This window comes from Lemur catta, chromosome X (genome assembly GCF_020740605.2).
Source record: "Lemur catta isolate mLemCat1 chromosome X, mLemCat1.pri, whole genome shotgun sequence".
Classification (NCBI taxonomy): Eukaryota; Metazoa; Chordata; class Mammalia; order Primates; family Lemuridae; genus Lemur; species Lemur catta.
The window spans coordinates 33,213,180-33,230,718 of record NC_059155.1 but is presented as its reverse complement, the minus strand read 5'-3'; the positions used below and the strand labels follow the sequence as shown (position 1 = coordinate 33,230,718).

General features: G+C 45.0%; 1 protein-coding gene across 1 annotated transcript; it reads right to left on the bottom strand.

Moving 5' to 3' along the window:
* Positions 1-16,146: 16,146 nt before the first annotated feature.
* On the bottom strand, positions 16,147-16,548 carry LOC123628138 (60S ribosomal protein L23a-like). The gene has a single exon (XM_045537790.1). It carries the CDS (start codon positions 16,546-16,548, stop codon positions 16,147-16,149), a length of 402 nt encoding a protein of 133 aa, XP_045393746.1.
* Between the last annotated feature and the right edge of the window lie 991 nt (positions 16,549-17,539).

Below are 17,539 nucleotides of genomic sequence, written 5' to 3'. Positions count from 1 at the left end.
AGTAGGTATTTTGGGACCATGTTTAGCACCTGGTTACCATTTAGGGCCCGAAGTGTCCCATGGTCTAGGGTGGCTTGAAGTTACAGTTACAAGAGTTACAGTTGGCCAACGCGGTGGCTCACACCTGTAATCCTAGCACTCTGGGAGGCCGAAGCGGGCAGATCGTTTGAGCTCTGGAGTTCAAGACCAGCCTGAGCAAGAGCGAGACCCCGTATCTACCAAGAAAATAGGAAGGAATTAGCTGGACAACTAAAAATATATAGAAAAAATTAGCCGGGCATGGTGGCGCATGCCTGTAGTTACAGCTATTCGGGAGGCTGAGGCAGGAGGATTGCTTGAGCCCAGGAGTTTGAGGTTGCTGTGAGCTAGGCTGACGCCACAGCACTCTAGCCTGGGCAACAGAGTGAGACTTTGTCTCAAAAAAAAAAAAGGGGAGAGAAAAGAAAAGAAAAGAAAAGAAAAGAAAAGAAAAGAAAAGAAAAGAAAAGAAAAGAAAAGAAAAGAAAAGAAAAGAAAAGAAAAGAAAAGAAAAGAAAGAAAAGAAAAGAAAAGAAAAGGAGATGTCTTAAGAGTCTTCCAGCAAGCTTAAAATTATGAAGTGATGACAAACATCCCAGTAACACATTTTACCCTCAGTTACTTTTGGAACTAAACATGGTCACAAAATATTCACTGGCAACAGTGATGGCTTACCCAATAGATAGATTCAATCCATGCTTAGGGCTCCTGCAAAACAAAGACATCCTCAAAAAGTAGTTGAAAGCATTTGGAATTTAGTTGTTCAAAAATACAACTGCAGCAGTCATTATGGGAAAACCAGAACTTTGTTGGGCTTCCCTATGCTTACTTTTAGTTTAATGTTGTTTTTAGTTGATTTACACAGAATGTTAGGAGACATCATGATCTCCTTCATATCTAGGGTCTCTGTAGGTTTTTATAAAACCCTCAATGGCCATTTGGTTACAGAGCCCTATGGATCTCCAGTAATCCCTTTGGGGGCCGCCTAGGCAATGGGGACAAGGGAGAGAAAAGATTAAGTTTAGAAATGGGTGAGGCCCAGATTGGGACATTTGCTTCAGGCCTGCTATTGGGCACAGAGGCTGAATAATTTAAATTCAAAGCTAAAGCAAGGCTGAGACTAGCAGACATCCAGGTTCAGGTTTCAGCGAGTCACAGAAAGGCAACTTAAGTTCAAAGAACAGACATTTGGCTCTATTTTTTTTTTCTTTTTATAAAGAGCTCTTATGAAGAGAAAGTTAATTTCTGTGACTCATAAACAGATTTCCAAAGCTCCATAAGGTTTCTATGCAATTATGTCAGAATAGCTTGATGAGAAAATAAATAATTCCATGTTTCCTACAAGTGTATCCATGTACATAAATGTGCACTCCATAAGAACACGGTTCAGGAATAGTGCTGGTTGGCAAGGAAAGAAGAGGGTTTATTCTAGTTAATAACTAGAGCATCTCCGTGTGCACCAGGGCACCTAAACTTGACTTTGTCTGTGATTGGCTGCTGGCCACATGGCAAGAGCATTTGTGATATTGCCACAACCCGAAAACAGTTCCTTCTCCAATCCACAGGCACCAAGTTGGGCTGCTAAAAAATTATGGAAGTAAGCCATCTGGAGGTTTCTGGGTGTGGAGAAACCAAGGGACCCTCTGCATCAGGAATAGCTAAGAACAGATAGCGCCCTCTGGGACCTCACGGCATCATGATGGAAAATGGAGAATCAGAAAGGAAGACTCAGGCAAACGTCCAAGAAAGACTTCAGTATTTACACACTATTTTATTTGACTTGTACATGTTGCTACAGCATCACAGGGAAAAAATCCTTTCTGTAAACATGAGAAATGTGACCTCCAAAGAAGACGTTAATTGTACATATTGGTTCAAAGAACACACTAATTGCAGTATCTCCTGTACTTTATTCCTATAAGTTGTTTCTGAAGATGATGCCAATATACAGTGACCCTGAGAGCTCTGGGTTGACTGCAACCATCCTCCGCCCAGCTTAGGAGTCCAGCCTGCTCCCTGTCTCTGCTGCTATTCTCCCAGGGCGTCCTGAAGGAAAAGTACACATGAGAGGCGCCTAGAGTTGGGCAGTTCTGAGCTGGCAAAGTAGCACAGAGACTAGGATCTGGAGAAAACTGGCCAAGAGGACAGCAAAGGGAGGAAGAAGTCCAGCTTCATCCACAAGGGATGGATCCCATACCCAGGTCCTGCTCTAGCCCTGAGAACAGAAGTGAAGGGGGAGAGGCCCAGGCTAGCTAGTGAGCCCCTGCGCTTGCCCACTCAGGCCTCTCCTATAAATTCCAAGCTCATATACCCATATCCAACCATCCCCTCGATTCTTCCACTTAGACGTCAGATAAGGTCCTCAAATGTAACATGCCAAAGACCAAAGTCTTCATCTTTGTCTACCTCCTTCCCCAAACCTAACCACAATCTTCTTTTTTTTTTTTTTTTTTTTTTGAGACAGAGTCTCGCTCTGTTGCCCAGACTAGAGTGCCGTGGGTCAGCCTAGCTTATAGCAACCTCAAACTCCTGGGCTCAAGCAATCCTACTGCCTCAGCCTCCTGAGTAGCTGGGACTATAGGCATGTGCCACCATGCCCAGCTAATTTTTCTATATATATATATTTTTTTAGCTGTCCATACAATTTCTTTCTATTTTTAATAGAGACGGGGTCTCGCTCTTGCTCAGGCTGGTCTCGAACTCCTGACCTCAAGTGATCCTCTGGCCTTGGCCTCCCAGAGTGCTAGGATTACAGGCGTGAGCCACTGCGCCCGGCCCCACAATCTTCTCAATCCCCCTTACTGTGGCTCTATTCTTCCAGCTGTGTGGATCAAACATGTGAGCATCATCCTGGACTTCCCATTTTCTCTCAAAGCCCACATCCAATCAGTCAGCAAGTACTGTTGGTTCTACCTTCAAACTGTGTCCACAGTCTTACCACCTCTTATCTCCACCTCCAGCAGCCTGGCCTGAGCCATCACCATCTCTAGCCTGGCTTAGGTCACCAGCCCCCTTCATGCCTCCCCCTTTAGTCTCCTACACCCTATCCTCAACACAGCAGCTGGGCTGGTCCATCTGAATTGTAGGGCAGACCAGGGCACTCTTCTGCTCAGCCCATGGCTTCCCATTTCATTCAGAGTCAAAGCCAAAGTCCTTACCATGGTCCATAATTCTCCCCCCCCCCTGATCTGCCTTCCCATGGTACCATCTTAGACTGCTTCCCTCCTTATCCATTCCATTCCAGCCACAGTGACTTCCATATTGTGACTCAAAAATGCCAGCCACATCCTTACTTTAGGGTCTTTGGGCTGTTTCCTCTTCCCGGAATGTTCTTCCTAGATGTGCTGGGCTGGCCCCCTCTCTTTTGGGTCTCCACTCAAATGCCACCTTATTTAAATGACTCCCCTGTTTAAATTGACAACCCTCTCCCCAAGACTCCCTTTTCAGTTTCCCTGCTTTTTGTTTCCTCCACAGTATTATCACTTATCATTTAGTTAGTTTATTATCTGCCAAAATGTAAGTTCCACAAGGGCAGAGATTGTTACCTGTTTACTGTGGCATCATCTAGCAGAGAGTGTGGCACAGAGCAAGTGCTCAGTGTGCGTTGAATAAATGACAGAACCTGGCCTCCTTCTCCCTCCTCTTCCCTCTCTGCCTCCAGCTACTCTTAGGCAAAGCTTCTATTCCTTTCGTCTGTTTGGGCCTTGACTTGAGAAGAATAAGGCTTCCTTCTCTGCAAAAAGCATTTCTGGACACAGTAAACAGGAAATACAGGAAGGGGAACCCACTTTTCCCCCAGAAATGGTTTCTCAGTACCTCCCTGCAAAGCCAGCCCCATCAAGAAGCTTGGGCCACCACTATTCAGAACAAATCACACCTGGGATGGGCTGAAATGAACAACTTCTGGGAGCCCATTCATTGAGTTCTGGGATTTGGGTGGACCAGTTCTGGATTCTGGCACCACTGGCCCACCCCCAAATTTCCCTTGTCGCCTATTGCCATGAGTCTGTAAACTCTATTAGAGAACAATCCTTCTCTGTTTTGCTCACTGCTGTATCCCTAGCACCTAGAACAGTGCTTAGAACATAGTAGATCCTCAGGAAATATTTGTTGGATGGATGAATGAGTGAATGAATGAATGAACCAGTGGAATGACCAAGTACATAGAGGTAACTCACCACTTGCCTGCCCCCTGATCACAGTTCTTCCTACCCTTTTCTCCCCCATCCTGTCAGTTCTCCCTGCCTTGGTTCCCTCAATTCTCTTGTGACTGTGTTCTCCCTAGTACTACACCTCTTCCATGTCTCCTCCCTATTCCTAGTCCCCATGCCAAGCCCAGCCTGGACTTCCAACACAGTTGGTGGTGACCTTGAGATATCTTTCTTTGTTCTTTCTGTAAGTGGGCCATATCTTGGTTGTTTGAGTGCCTACTGTGTGCCAGGTGCCATGTTGAGTGCCTTATACACATTTTATTTAATCCACAGAACAACACACAAATAGATGCCCCCCAGACAAAGCCAGCTACCCTCCAAGCACCAGAGGCTGTGTGTCTGCCCTCAGATTGGGCCTCGTCCCTCAGCACAAAGGAGGGGATGCTTCCTCTGCCCTTGGCACACTGAGCATTGGACTAGCCAACCATCCTGTCTTGGTCTGCCTTCCTCAGTCCTGCTCAGTGCCTTTGGGAGAAAGCTCCCAGAGGCCAACTCACTCCACTTGGCGTAGGGCCCAAGTACCGACTTCCCAGGATGCCTTGCACTGAGCACACCTGAGTGGTGACCCAGAGAAGAACTTGGGCTTGGGTTCCAGCTGCCAATTGTAGCAAATTTTCCCAGAACCCAAACTCTCATCTTGCCCTCTGACAACCAAGCCCAAGGGACCTACATCACTGTATAGTGCATGGCCTGTATATTTTGTCTCAAACCAAGCATTTAAAAATCCTTGCCTGGGAATGGAGTGAAAGGCATTTTTGGAAATATTCAAAACATGCAGTTCTGTTCCTCAAGGAGAACCAACGCTGAGGATGTGACGTTTATAGGACATGTCAGTGGAAAAGATTACTTTTCTTAAAATACATTTGTTAAATGATAGGTCAAACAGCAAACGGATGGGAACCTACAACTGGGAGACATCACAGGAAGAGGGAAATATGATTTTTATTATAAACATATGCATTTTATTATTTCTCCCAGTGAGGATCAGGATCGGGAATCTGCAGCTGTGAAAGGGCAAGGAGAGAGCAGTATTTTTAGACCTGTCACTTTAAAATATACCTTCTCCTGCCTTGCTGTAGCGCTTCTCTAAACAAGACCCTCCTGGAGCCTGAGCTCTGCAAGGAAGAACATGCATATAAAACAAACGACTAGGAGGCAGTTCCTCTTGCCCTCAAAAACACCGTCTAAAATAGAGCTTGGCTTGTCACCGTCCCCACGCAGGCACAGCTCATTCCCCAGGCTCAGGCAGTTGGGCCACTGTTCTCCATCCTGAACTGTGCAAATCAGCAGTGACTCCCCCATCTCCCGCAATCCCAGTCCTCCCTGGCACGAGATCCTGTTGGTTCTTTCTCGGGAAATCTCTCTGAATGAGTCCAAACGTGAGAAGCTACCATTTTGTGGGGCCTCCTAGGTGCTTTAGACAGGAGGCATCTACACCGAATCCCCGGGAGACAAGCAAGAGGGTTAGCCCCAGTTCACAGAGAAGGAAATTGAGGCATCTTGCTCAAGGTTGCACAGTTCAGAAGTGGTGAGGGGGAAGACGGGGAGGATTTGAACCCAGGCATGTCTGGCTCCAAAGCCCTTGCCTGTGCCATAGTCCGTGCTGTGTCTCCATTTTCCCAGCCCCAGCCCCAGCCAAGCACTAACCACTGTATGTCTGCATCTCTGCATCACCCTCTGCTGACTCCCCCGACTCCTCCCACACACAGAGCCACAGGCGTCTGCCACAGATGATTCTTTACATCCCTGTCCTTCTGCAGTGTCCTCTGTATTGCAAAGTCCTCGCCCTGGCATTTAACACCTTCCCCGAGCCCGCCCTCATCTCCCACAGTTCTCCAACGATTGCCCCCCTACTCGGTTCACTCTCAGGGACCCAGCTCCAACATTGTCACTCATGCCGTGACCCTCTGCCCAGAATGCCTTTCACTCTCTTCATCTCCTTCCCAAACCTTCACTGATGACTCCAGAAAGATGTGAGCCCTCTCCCACCACGCAATCCACTGCTTGAGTCTGTGCTGTGTTACAACCTCTTCCAGTTGTGTTGTGTGTCTCTCTTCTCTCCCCAGCAAACTGACATACTACTTCTACACCAGTGTCTGGCACCGTGGCAGACACAGAATGGGTGCCTGGCAGTTTCTGGGCTCTTTTGACTTGCTTCTATAAAGTGCCACGCTAAAAGGGTTTCTCCAGAGAGGAGGGCTTATGGGAAGGGATGTTACCCATACAAAAGCAACTCCTTTGTTCACAGCAATGCCAGCATCTCAGCAGTCAAAGTTGGCTATTCAGAGAGATGAAAACACTGGATCAAGCTTTGCAATCAAGTAATTTGGTCTATTTGTTCCCTTAAGTCAAGCAGTGTCTTCTTCCTTGTGGCATTCAGAACCAAAGGCTGGAGCGAGTGGGAGCGACAGGCACTTTATTACTGACGTGTCATCGCCTCCACGGGGCTGCTCTGCCAGCAAGAAAGTGATTTCTCCAGCCACTTTGCAAATGACCGAATTATGGGTTTACTCAGTCTTTCACACTGCCAGGCTCAACATTTTCATTTACTTCTCTCATTACCCTTGGCATGGTTTCCACATTGGGAAAGGCAGAATTCTCTCAGGCTCACATCTCTCTAGGGGCTCTAAAAAATACCTTGCCTTAAAATTAAGATCGTCTTTGGTTCCTAGGAATCTCTACCCGCACCTCTGCCCACCCACCCAGGGCACTGCGGGGGGTGGGGGGGGGCGCGGGTCTCAGGCTTGTAGGGGACATTGAAGTCCATGTTCACATTTTGGTCCTTGTTTTTAAACCATTTCCCAGCGAAATACTGTCATTTTGGGAAACAATTCTGTCAGGAAGTCATTTCAGGCAAAAATCAAATCCACGGCACTCCACACAAATAACAAACAGACTGCAAAGCCCTTCGGTGGGACTCCAAGAACTGCCATTTGGAAGGGAGGTCAGGAAGTGGAGCGTAAACATCTGGTGTTCTGAAGGGCTGGCCTGAGGGCTGTGTGCAGATGTGAGAAGACATGGGCTCCATGGCCTGGCCTCTGAATACCTTCCCTTTACTTTTTCTCAGGACAGATTTTTGGCCACCAGGGCACTGAGTCACCCGGACCTCAATTAACACTGGAAATGCTACTCAAACAGATGGACTATTTATCAAGGTGATGGGCTATTTTCACTGACTACTTGTAACATTTATTTTTTAATTAGCCAACTTGCTAATTTGCTTAGCATTTCTTGGCCTAATTGGTGCTGGGAAATCTTTGACTCTTCAGAGGGTCTCTTTTTTAAGTCACTTTTCAATTCTCACTGGCTCCTTGGGCATTTTGCAGGATGGATTAACTTGGTACAGTCAACACCTTTCCTTCCTGAAACTAATGTGAAAACAAGCACTTTGGCTCCTGGAGTGTCTCAAAATGAAGATGATGCTAACAATAGTGGAGTCTTTTCAAAATACCTTTCATTGAAAAAGTCCAGCGTGTTTTACAAAAGTTAACTACTTATGTCTCCCAATACACCTGCATCCTGAAAAAGAACCATCCAGATAGTTCTCCCTGGATGAAATGTAGTTCCATCTAGAATAAAATTCCCAGGCGGAAGCTATAATTGCTAGAGTTGCAAGTTGATGGACAGTTTTTGGTTAACATCCAAAATGCTGCTAACGCTGTAATGGGATCTTCATTGGAGGTCCCATTGGATCACAATCTCCCTTTTTCCCCCATCTAATTGGAAAAATGAGGCTTCAAATGAAAGCTGTGTTTCTCAAATGAAATCTATGGTCAACAAGGTACCTTCACTTTTCCACTGGCTGGTTTAAAATACAAGAACAGGATACTGTGCAGATGGTGGGGTGAGGATCCCAGCCAGCACAAACAGCAGACAGAAGGTGGAGATGAAGGCTGAGTGAATTCATTCCGACTCAACTGCTAAAAGTTCCCCAGGTGTTAACTAAGAGAATGGGGAGTTCTACTCCAACTACTGCCACCAACCTGTGCAAAAACGAATGTGGCTGGATCCCAAGAGCTACAGCAAGGCAACAGAAGCCAGCCACAGTATACAAGAAGGGAAAAGTGACCTGAGGAGGAACAAATGAGAAACCCGCTGAAGGTTTCTTACCTTCATTTTACCTGACATGGCCTCATCTCCTCTTCCCATCACTCAGTTTAATAACACACTGGGAATTCCCCAAGTCCACCTTACTCCCCACGGAAAGGTGCTTTCTTTGTCACCCCTTCAACAAAATGGCAAGGCTCAGGAAGTTCAGCCTGACGTGAATTCCTAAGGTGTTGGTCAGAGGGGACTTACTGGATTGGCTTGCTTGTCTGGTTGTTTGTTTTTACCATGCTCTCTCTCCCATCAGGAATCTTGGCTGACTTGGTAGCTGACCTCAGTAATGCCTCCATTACTACTCTGCAATCTTTTTTATTTGTCCCTAGTCATCCGTGCCTCCCATTAGCCACAATGACTATGCCAAGCCTTACCCTTCCCTCAAATCCCCAGCCCTACCTCTGCCTTCCTCACTTTTATCGGGTTGCCTCTTTCTTACAGAGAAAATACATGCCATCGGGTGTGAACTTTTTCCTTCCTTTCCCCTGTCTTCAAGCTAATCTATGTGTATGGGTTTCCAAGCCCACCCTTTTTCATTCCCCCAGTGTCAGCAAGGGGCGTCCCTCCTCATCACCATGGTCTTGATATCAATCCCTCCTGCCTTCTGGGACTTTGCTACAATCACTCATCATGTTTACCTCCTATGTCTTCAGCCTTTTTCTCTCTGCTTGCTTTCTCCCCAACCTGTAATTATGCTTAAGTCTCAATTTGGAAAAGGTCTTCTTGCACTTGCCCTTTAAATGTGGAGTTTCACAGGGTTCGGTTCTAAGTTTGCTCATGTTCTCCTTATTAATCTCACCCCCTCCCATTGTTCAAGTACCTCCTTCAACAGCCCTCTAATAATATGAGCTCCAGGACTATCTTGCCAAATGCCTGCAGATGATAGCTCCACCTAGATATCCCACAGCCCCTTCAAACTCAGCATGTCCAAATTGAAGGCATCTTTTCCCCACCTTTCACTCTTAACCTGTTTCTTTATGTGTTTTCGCTCTCTCAGTTGATGACACCAGCATCCGCCCAGGCACCGGAGTCCAAAACCTGGGAGTCACCTTTGATACTTCTCTGCTTTTCCACATTTCGGTCAGATGCCTAGACTTGTCCATTCTACTTGCTTAATATCACTGTCTGCTAATTCCACTCCCTCTCCACATCTCAGCCGTCATTTAGTCATGTCAATTCTACCTGCTTAACAATTTCAGTAGCTTTGTTCTTTATTCACCTCCCAGTTGCACTGTTTTAACAGTCACTTACCTGGCCTGCTTGCTTCCTCTAGGCCCCTCCAATCTATGTTCCATACTGTAGCCAGAGCAAGCCACTCCTTTCCCAGGACTAGCCTGCCATTATCTTCCCTCTACTATCAGTCAATATTTTTTTTTAACTTTTTTCCCCACCCGCCCCTCAGTCAATACTTACAATAGCACATATCATAGGTTTCAATCATCTGTTCACATGTCACCGAGTCCCCTGCTGGATTTTGAGCTACCTGAGGGCAGCCTCACTCTTTAATTTGACTCACATTTAATTCAGAGCAAATGAATGCATATGATTCTTTTTGGTCACATCTGATAGAAGGACAGCAAAAGACACTGTCACCATACCTACCAGAATGGCTAATATTTTTAAAAGCAGATAATATCAATTGTTGGAACAATTAAAATTATTTTGCGTTGCTAAGCAGAATATAAATTGTCACAAACACATTTGAAAATTATTTAGTGAGATATATATATGTGTGTGTGTGTGTGTGTGTAGCTGGTGGAACCAGGAAAATTCATTCCTAGATCTATTCCCAATCTAAATGTATACATATGTGTACCAAAAAGACATATAGAGAATGTTCATACAGCACTATTAATAATAGTTCCCAACTAGAAAAGACCCAAATGTCTATTAACAATAGAATGAGGCCGGGTGCAGTGGTGAATGCTGGTAATCCTAGCACTTTGGGAGGCCAAGGCAAGAGGATACCTTAAGGCCAGGAGTTCGAGACCAGCCTGAGCAAGAGCAAGACCCCCCATCTCTACAAAAAATGGAAAAATTAGCCGGGCGTGGTAGCGTGCAACTATAGCCCCAGCCACTCGGGAGGCTGAGGCAGGAGGATGGCTTAAGCCCAGGAGTTTGAGGTTGCAGTGAGCTAGGATGATGCCACTGCACTCTAGCCCAGGTAACAGAGCAAGACACTGTCTCAAAACAAACAACAAAAACCACCCACAATAGAATGAATACTATACAGCATTGAGAAGGAAAGAATAATAATGTTAAGTGAAAGATGCCAGACACAAAAGAATATACACTATAGGATCACATTCATATATAGTTTAAAGACAGGCTAAATTTATCTATGGTGTTAGGTTTGGGTTAGTGACCACCATTGGAGGGAAGTAAAGAGACTGGGAGGGGGAGTTAAGGAAGCTCCTGGGATGCTAGTAATGCTGTTTCCTGATCTGCGTAATAGCTGCATAGGTGTGTTCAGATGTGAAAATTCATCAAGCTAACACACGGTTACTGTACTTTTTGTGTATATGTTATATCTCATTTAAAAGTTTATTTTATTTTATTTTTTTAGAGATGGGGTCTCGCTCTGTTGCCCAGGCTGGACTGCAGAAGCACAATCACAGCTCACTGCAGCCTGGAACTCCTGGCCTCGAGCGATCTTCCTGCCTCAGCCTCCCAAGTAGCTGGGAGTACAGGCACATACCACCATGCTGGGCTATTTCTTCTATTTTTTTGTAAAGACAGAGTCTTGCTGTGTTGCCCAGGCTTGTCTCCAACTCCTAGCTTCAAGCGATCCTCCTGCCTCAATGTCCGAAAGCATGTAAGCTACCATGCCCAGTCAAAAGTTTACTTTAGGCCAGGTGCGGTGGCTCACGCCTGTAATCCTAGCAATCTGGGAGGCCGAGGAGGGCAGATTGTTTGAGCTCAGGAGTTCGAGACCAGCCTGAGCAAGAGTGAGACCCCGTCTCTACTAAAAATAGAAAGAAATTATATGGACAGCTAAAAATATATATATAGAAAAAATTAGCGGGGCATGGTGGCACATGCCTGTAGTCCCAGCTACTCGGGAGGCTGAGGCAGGAGGATTGCTTGAGCCCAGGAGTTTGAGGTTGCTGTGAGCTGGGCTGATGTCACAGCACTCTAGCCCAGGCAACAGAGTGAGACTTTGTCTGAAAAAAAAAAAAAGTTTACTTTAAAGAAATGTACCTTGGCCGGGCGTGGTGGCTCACGCCTGTGATCCTAGCACTCTGGGAGGCCGAGGCGGAAGGATTGCTCCAGGTCAGAAGTTCGAGACCAGCCTGAGCAAGAGCAAGACCCTGTCTCTACTAAGAATAGAAATGATCTGGACAGCTAAAAATATATATAGAAAAAAAATTAGCAGGGCATGGTGGCACATGCCTGTAGTCCCAGCTACTCGGGAGGCTGAGGCAGGAGGATCGCTTGAGCCCAGGAGTTGGAGGTTGCTGTGAGCTAGGCTGACGCCACGGCACTCTAGCCCAGGCAACAGAGCGAGACTCTATTTCAAAAAAAATAAAGAAATAAAAATAAACAAATGTACCTTGTATAACATTAACCAACCTTTCAACTTTTGAGGATTCCTCTGTTATGAAAATTTCTAGGTTATTCCACTTGTGACTTGTCTCTTCAAACCCTCTCCTCTGTATCACAATTACTGCTTTCATCTCTTGCATTGCTATTTCTGGTCTCCAAACTGATCTCTCTGCCTCACATCCATCTCTTTCCCTGCACACTTAGTTCATCCTCCATACTAAAGCCCACATCAGATCACATCCTACTCCTCTGCTTAAAATCCTTTAGTGGCTCCTCTTCACAGAACAAAAGTCACAGCTGATTGGAAGATGGAGGCCTGAGAGAGGGAGGAGTCAGTGAGAACTCTTTGCAACCAGGTGACCTGGGGGGATGGTGAGGTCCTGAACAAAAACATGAAAGGCAAGAAGATGAGTAGGCCCTGGAGGGAAATGATGAGCTCAAACATACTAAATTTGAGGTTGGTGGCTGACAAAACTGGGTGGAGGATCCAGGTCTAAATGTCTGATCAAAGAGTCAACATGGGGAACAAATGGATAGGTAGGGAAGAGCAGTGAACACCTCACGGGGAGACTGGTTCTGTAGAACAGGAGGTGGGATTTTCATCAGGTAATTTGACCCTGAAAGAAGCTATCCCCAGGTATGGTTGATAGCATGTGAAAAGTCCAATCAATGCAGCAAATATTAGCTGTGCTGCAGTAACTCGGGGCCCTACTCCTCCCCTCTTCCATGCGCATTTAGCACTAGTCGGGACCTGCAGCTGGAGGGGCCACCCAGGAGCCACAGCGACTCCCAGTGTCCTGCAAAGCTGTGTGGCCTGCCTAGTCCACCGCAGACTCCAGGGCTGGAACTTCCCCCCATTAGAATTTCTAATAGCCAGGAGTCAGCAGAAGATACCACAACCCAACGCCAAACCCTCAGCTCCTCCCCAGCTAGTTAGGGCTGAAAAAAAGACACTGTTCCCTCTACTCTAATGTGTGGGCAAAGGCAGGGGCCTGAGGGCCTTCTGTGGGCCTTGTCCTCTCAGCACCATTCCGTTTTAGATCAAAAGTCTCATTTTTCAATCTGTCTTCAGTAAGCTCTCCAGCCCTTTATTCTTAAACCCAGAATAGCTCTTTTTCAGTGTTTATTATATATTACTAAATGGGGGAGGGGAAGTGAAGCAGGTTGCAATAGAATATGTATAGTATGCTCCTGTTTTAGTATAAGGAATATTTATTTCTGTGCTCATATAAGCACATTTTGATATATATTCATGAAAAAAAGACGAGAAGGAAATATGCCAAAATGTTAACAGCTGGGCATGGTGGTGTGCACATGTAATCCCAGCAATTTGGGAGTCTGAGGCAGGAGGATCACTTGAGCCCAGGAGTTCAGGACCAGCCTGGCCAACATAGCCAGACCCTGCCCCACTCAAAAAAAAGGAAAGAAAGAAAAGAATGAGATTATAGGTAGTTTCATGTTCTTCTTTACATTTTTCTAATGTGTATGATTTTTAAATGGGTATATATTAATGCTGTAACAAGGGGCAAATCCCCCAACATCCCTTTTTATTCAAAAATTGAACAGAGTTTCCACTTCCAGTATGTAGGAATAATCTGTTACGAGAGCAAACTCTCTGCATATGGATAACTACAAACTTTGTGGAAAATATAAAAAGAAAAAAAAAAGAAAGAAACCTGGAGATTCTGGAGAATGAGAGGGAAAAAAACCAGGCAGATTTTGGATGGGAGCTGAAAGCAGGAAGGAAGGCCTGGCATGAACTGAGTTTCCCTTTCTGCAGCTTTGGCCTAAGTGTAGAGACTGCTGTTGCAGCATCGCACAGGACAACTAAAATTCTAATAGAAAATCTGCCATCATTCTGGCCTGCAGATTCAAATGACAGAATCTAGAGTAACTACAGTCACTTGGACTATGGTGGGGGAACCCTAGAAAGGAGAGAGGCGGAACAGGAAAGACCCACATCCTGTGTCTAAATTCTACCCAGGCCTTTGGCCGACCCCTTTGCCCTTGAACCATGCACACTGGGGCAGACTCAAATCTCCTTACAGCTAAGGCTAAAAGATTTGAACTGATAATTGAGCTGATGTCTACCACAGGTGAGATAGAGTTTGCAGTGTGACAGTAAACAAGTTATTTCCTTGCTAAAAACAAACAAACAAAAATCAACACTTTTTTGGAAGCATATACTAGAATCCAGAATCTCCACAAGCTAGCAATTACTATGTCCAACATACAACGAGAAATTACTTGACATACCAAAAAATAAATAAATAAAAAATAAATAAATAAGGACAGTGGCCTCACCATTTTGAAAAGACAATCAGCTGAGTTCAACCCTGAGAGGCCCCAGATGTTGGAAATATCAGACAAGGTCTTTAAAGTAGTTACTGTAAACATGGTCAATGAGATAAAGAATAATATTCCCACAATGCATGGGAAAAAGAAGGAAATCCCAAGAGAGGAAATAGGAATAAAAATTAACCAAATTATATAACTGAAAAGTATAGAATCGGGGTGGGGGGAACAACACTGAATGAACTTAACAGCAGAACGGAAAAGATAAAGAAAAGAGTCAGTGAATGTAAAGATAAATCAATAGAAATTCTCCAATCTGAACAAGAGGGAGAACAAAGATTAGGAAAAATCAAATGAACAGAGCTCAAGGATCTGTGGGACAGTATCAAAAGATCTAACACACAGGTAATTGTCTTAGGAGAGATGAGAGCAAGAAAAATAATTAAATAGTACCCAAAAACTTCCAAAAATTTGGTGAACCTCAAACATAATAAATATGAAAAAACTATGCCTGATACATCATAACCAAATGGATGAAAACCAAGGATAAAAAGTAAATCTTGCAAGTAGCTGGAGAAACAAAATATTATATACAGGGGAATAACGATTCAAATGATGATGGCCTTCTTATCAGAAACTATCTCCAGCTTCCCAGTATGATATCATGCCTACAATAACCACCCTAGATGGCCACTGATTTATCTTCTTGCACTGGGATTACTGCTGATATTATGGAGTCATTGTTGTCCTTTTTTTAATATATATTCTTTATTCTGTTTTTTTTTTTGTTGTTGTTGTTGAAACAGAGTCTCGCTCTGTTGCCCTTGCTAGAGTGCCATGGTGTCAGCCTAGCTCACAGTGACCTCAAACTCCTGGGCTCAAGTGATCCTCCTGCCTCAGCCTCCCGAGTATCTGGGACTACAGGCATGCACCACCATACCCGGCTAATTTTTTCTATATATTTTTAGTTGTCTGGCTAATTTCTTTCTATTTTTAGTAGAGACAAGGTCTTGCTCTTGCTCAGGCTGGTCTCGAACTTCTGACCTCAAGTGATCCTCCTGCCTCAGCCTCCCAGAGTGCTAGGATTACAGTCGTGAACCACTGCACCCGTCCTGTGTTTTGGTTTTTTACCTGAAACTAAGAAGTGGCTGTGCCACCAAAACTCCTCAGATTCCCATGGGGCAATACCACTTTAGTGGGTTGAATGATTCCCCCCAAATACATCTCTAGGTCCTAACCCCCAGGACCTGTGAATGTGATATTATTTGATAAAAGGGTCTTTGCAGATGTAATTAAGCTGAGGATGTTGAGATGAGATCATCCTAGGGCCCTAAATCCAATAACAGGTGGCCTTATAAGAGACAGGCAGAAGGAGATTTGGGACACAGACACATAGGGGAGGAAGCCATGTGGAGGCAGAGATTGGATTCACGCAGCCCCAAGACAAAAAATGCCTGAAGCCACCAGAAGCTGAAAAAGGCAAGAAAGGTGTGATGGTTATTTTTGTGTCAACTTGGCTGAGCCACGGGGTGCCCAGATATTTGTTCATTATTCCGCTTGTTTCTCTCAGGGTGGACTTTGAGTGAAACAGACTGTCCTCCATAATGGGTGGGTTCATCCAGTCAGTTAAAGGCTTGAATAGAAAAAAAATGGCCTCCCTGAACCAGAGAGAATTCTTTGGCGGGCTGCCTTTGGCCTTTTTCTGCGTCATCATCTCTTCCTGGTTTTATTGCAGACTACCTTCAGACTAGAACTAAAACATCAGCTTTTTTGGATCTGTAGTCTCCTGGCCCACCCTACAGAGTTTGGACTTGCCAGCCTCCATAATTGTGTGAGCCAATTCTTTTTTTTTTTTAAGGTGAAAAGATGTATATATTTAGAATTAGCAGTTGGCCTCGGTTTAGATGATCCCAATTTTGTTAGCAACATCTGAAGCATTATAGTTGGGAGCCAGTCAAACATATGCCTTCTTCTCTCAATCAGGCTTGATCAGGATGTTGACCTTGGCCACATCAATGTCACAGAGCTTCTTCACAGCCTGTTTGATCTGGTGCTTGTTGGCTTTGACATCCACAATGAACACAAGTGTGTTGTTGTCTTCTATCTTCTTCATGGCAGAATCAGTGGTCAGGGGGAACTTGATGATGGCATAGTGTTCAAGCTTGTTTCTCCTGGGGGCGCTCTTCCAAGGATATTTGGGCTGCTTCCGGAGCCACAGTGTCTTCGGGCACCAGAAGGTGGGTGATGGATGTATGGATCTTCTTTTTTTCTTGTGGCTGTAGACACCTTTTAGTATTGCCTTCTTGGCCTCCAAAGCCTTTGCTTTGGTTTCAGCTTTGGGAGGGGCAGGAGCTTCCTTCTTCACCTTTGGCACCATCTTGTGAAAGCTAAGTCTTGATAATAAATCTCTCTCTCTCTCTCTCTCTCTCTCTCTCAGTATATGCATACAAACAAACATACACATGTATACATATATGAATGTATGCTATTAGTTCTGTGTCTCTGGAAAACCCCAACTATACAGAAGGATTTTTCCCTAGAGGCTTCCAAGAGAAGGTGGCCCTGCAGACATCTTAATTTCAGACTCCTCACCTCCAGAACTGGGATAAAATTGATTTCCATTATTTTAAGCTATCCAGTTTGTGGTGATTTCGTAGGCATCCCTAGGAAACTAATACAGCCATCCTGACCTCTGACTTTTCAAGGACCTAGGCCAGGTGACTTTTGGAACCTTTTCAGAAGCATGGGCCTCCCTGGGTATTTTTAAGCCCAACAATTATTAGTCAGGGACATGTTTAGGAGTTAAGGCAGCACAGTTTCATGGAAAGACCCACACAGATCTGGATTCAAATTCTGGTTGTAGCACTTACCAGCCGGGTAGGCTGAAGAATCTTACTTAACCTCTTGAAGCATTTCCTCATCTAAGCAATGAGGAAACCTATCTTTCTGGGGTCCTACGAGGAATACAGCAAATGTAGGTCAAGTGCATGGCCCATAGTAGTGATCATAAATGGTGTCTCTTTTTTTTCCCTTTTTCTTCTTCCTGTTCATCCTTCTCTTTCTCTTCCTCCTCCTCCTCTTCCTCTTTTCTCATATGAAAGCTCTGTAGACAATGTTTCCTCAAACTCCATCCAGCCTGGTGTCCTTTGACTCCAGCCAGAATGCCTTAATGCATTTCTCCCAGCATGTGTAGCGAGCACTTCATTCCTGCCTGAGTCTTTTGCATCCTTTTATTTGTGTCTTTTCTTTTTTTTTTTTGAGTCAGAGTCTCACTTTGTTGCCCGGGCTAGAATGAGTGCCGTGGCGTCAGCCTAGCTCACAGCAGCCTCAAACTCCTGGGCTCAAGCGATCCTCCTGCCTCAGCCTCC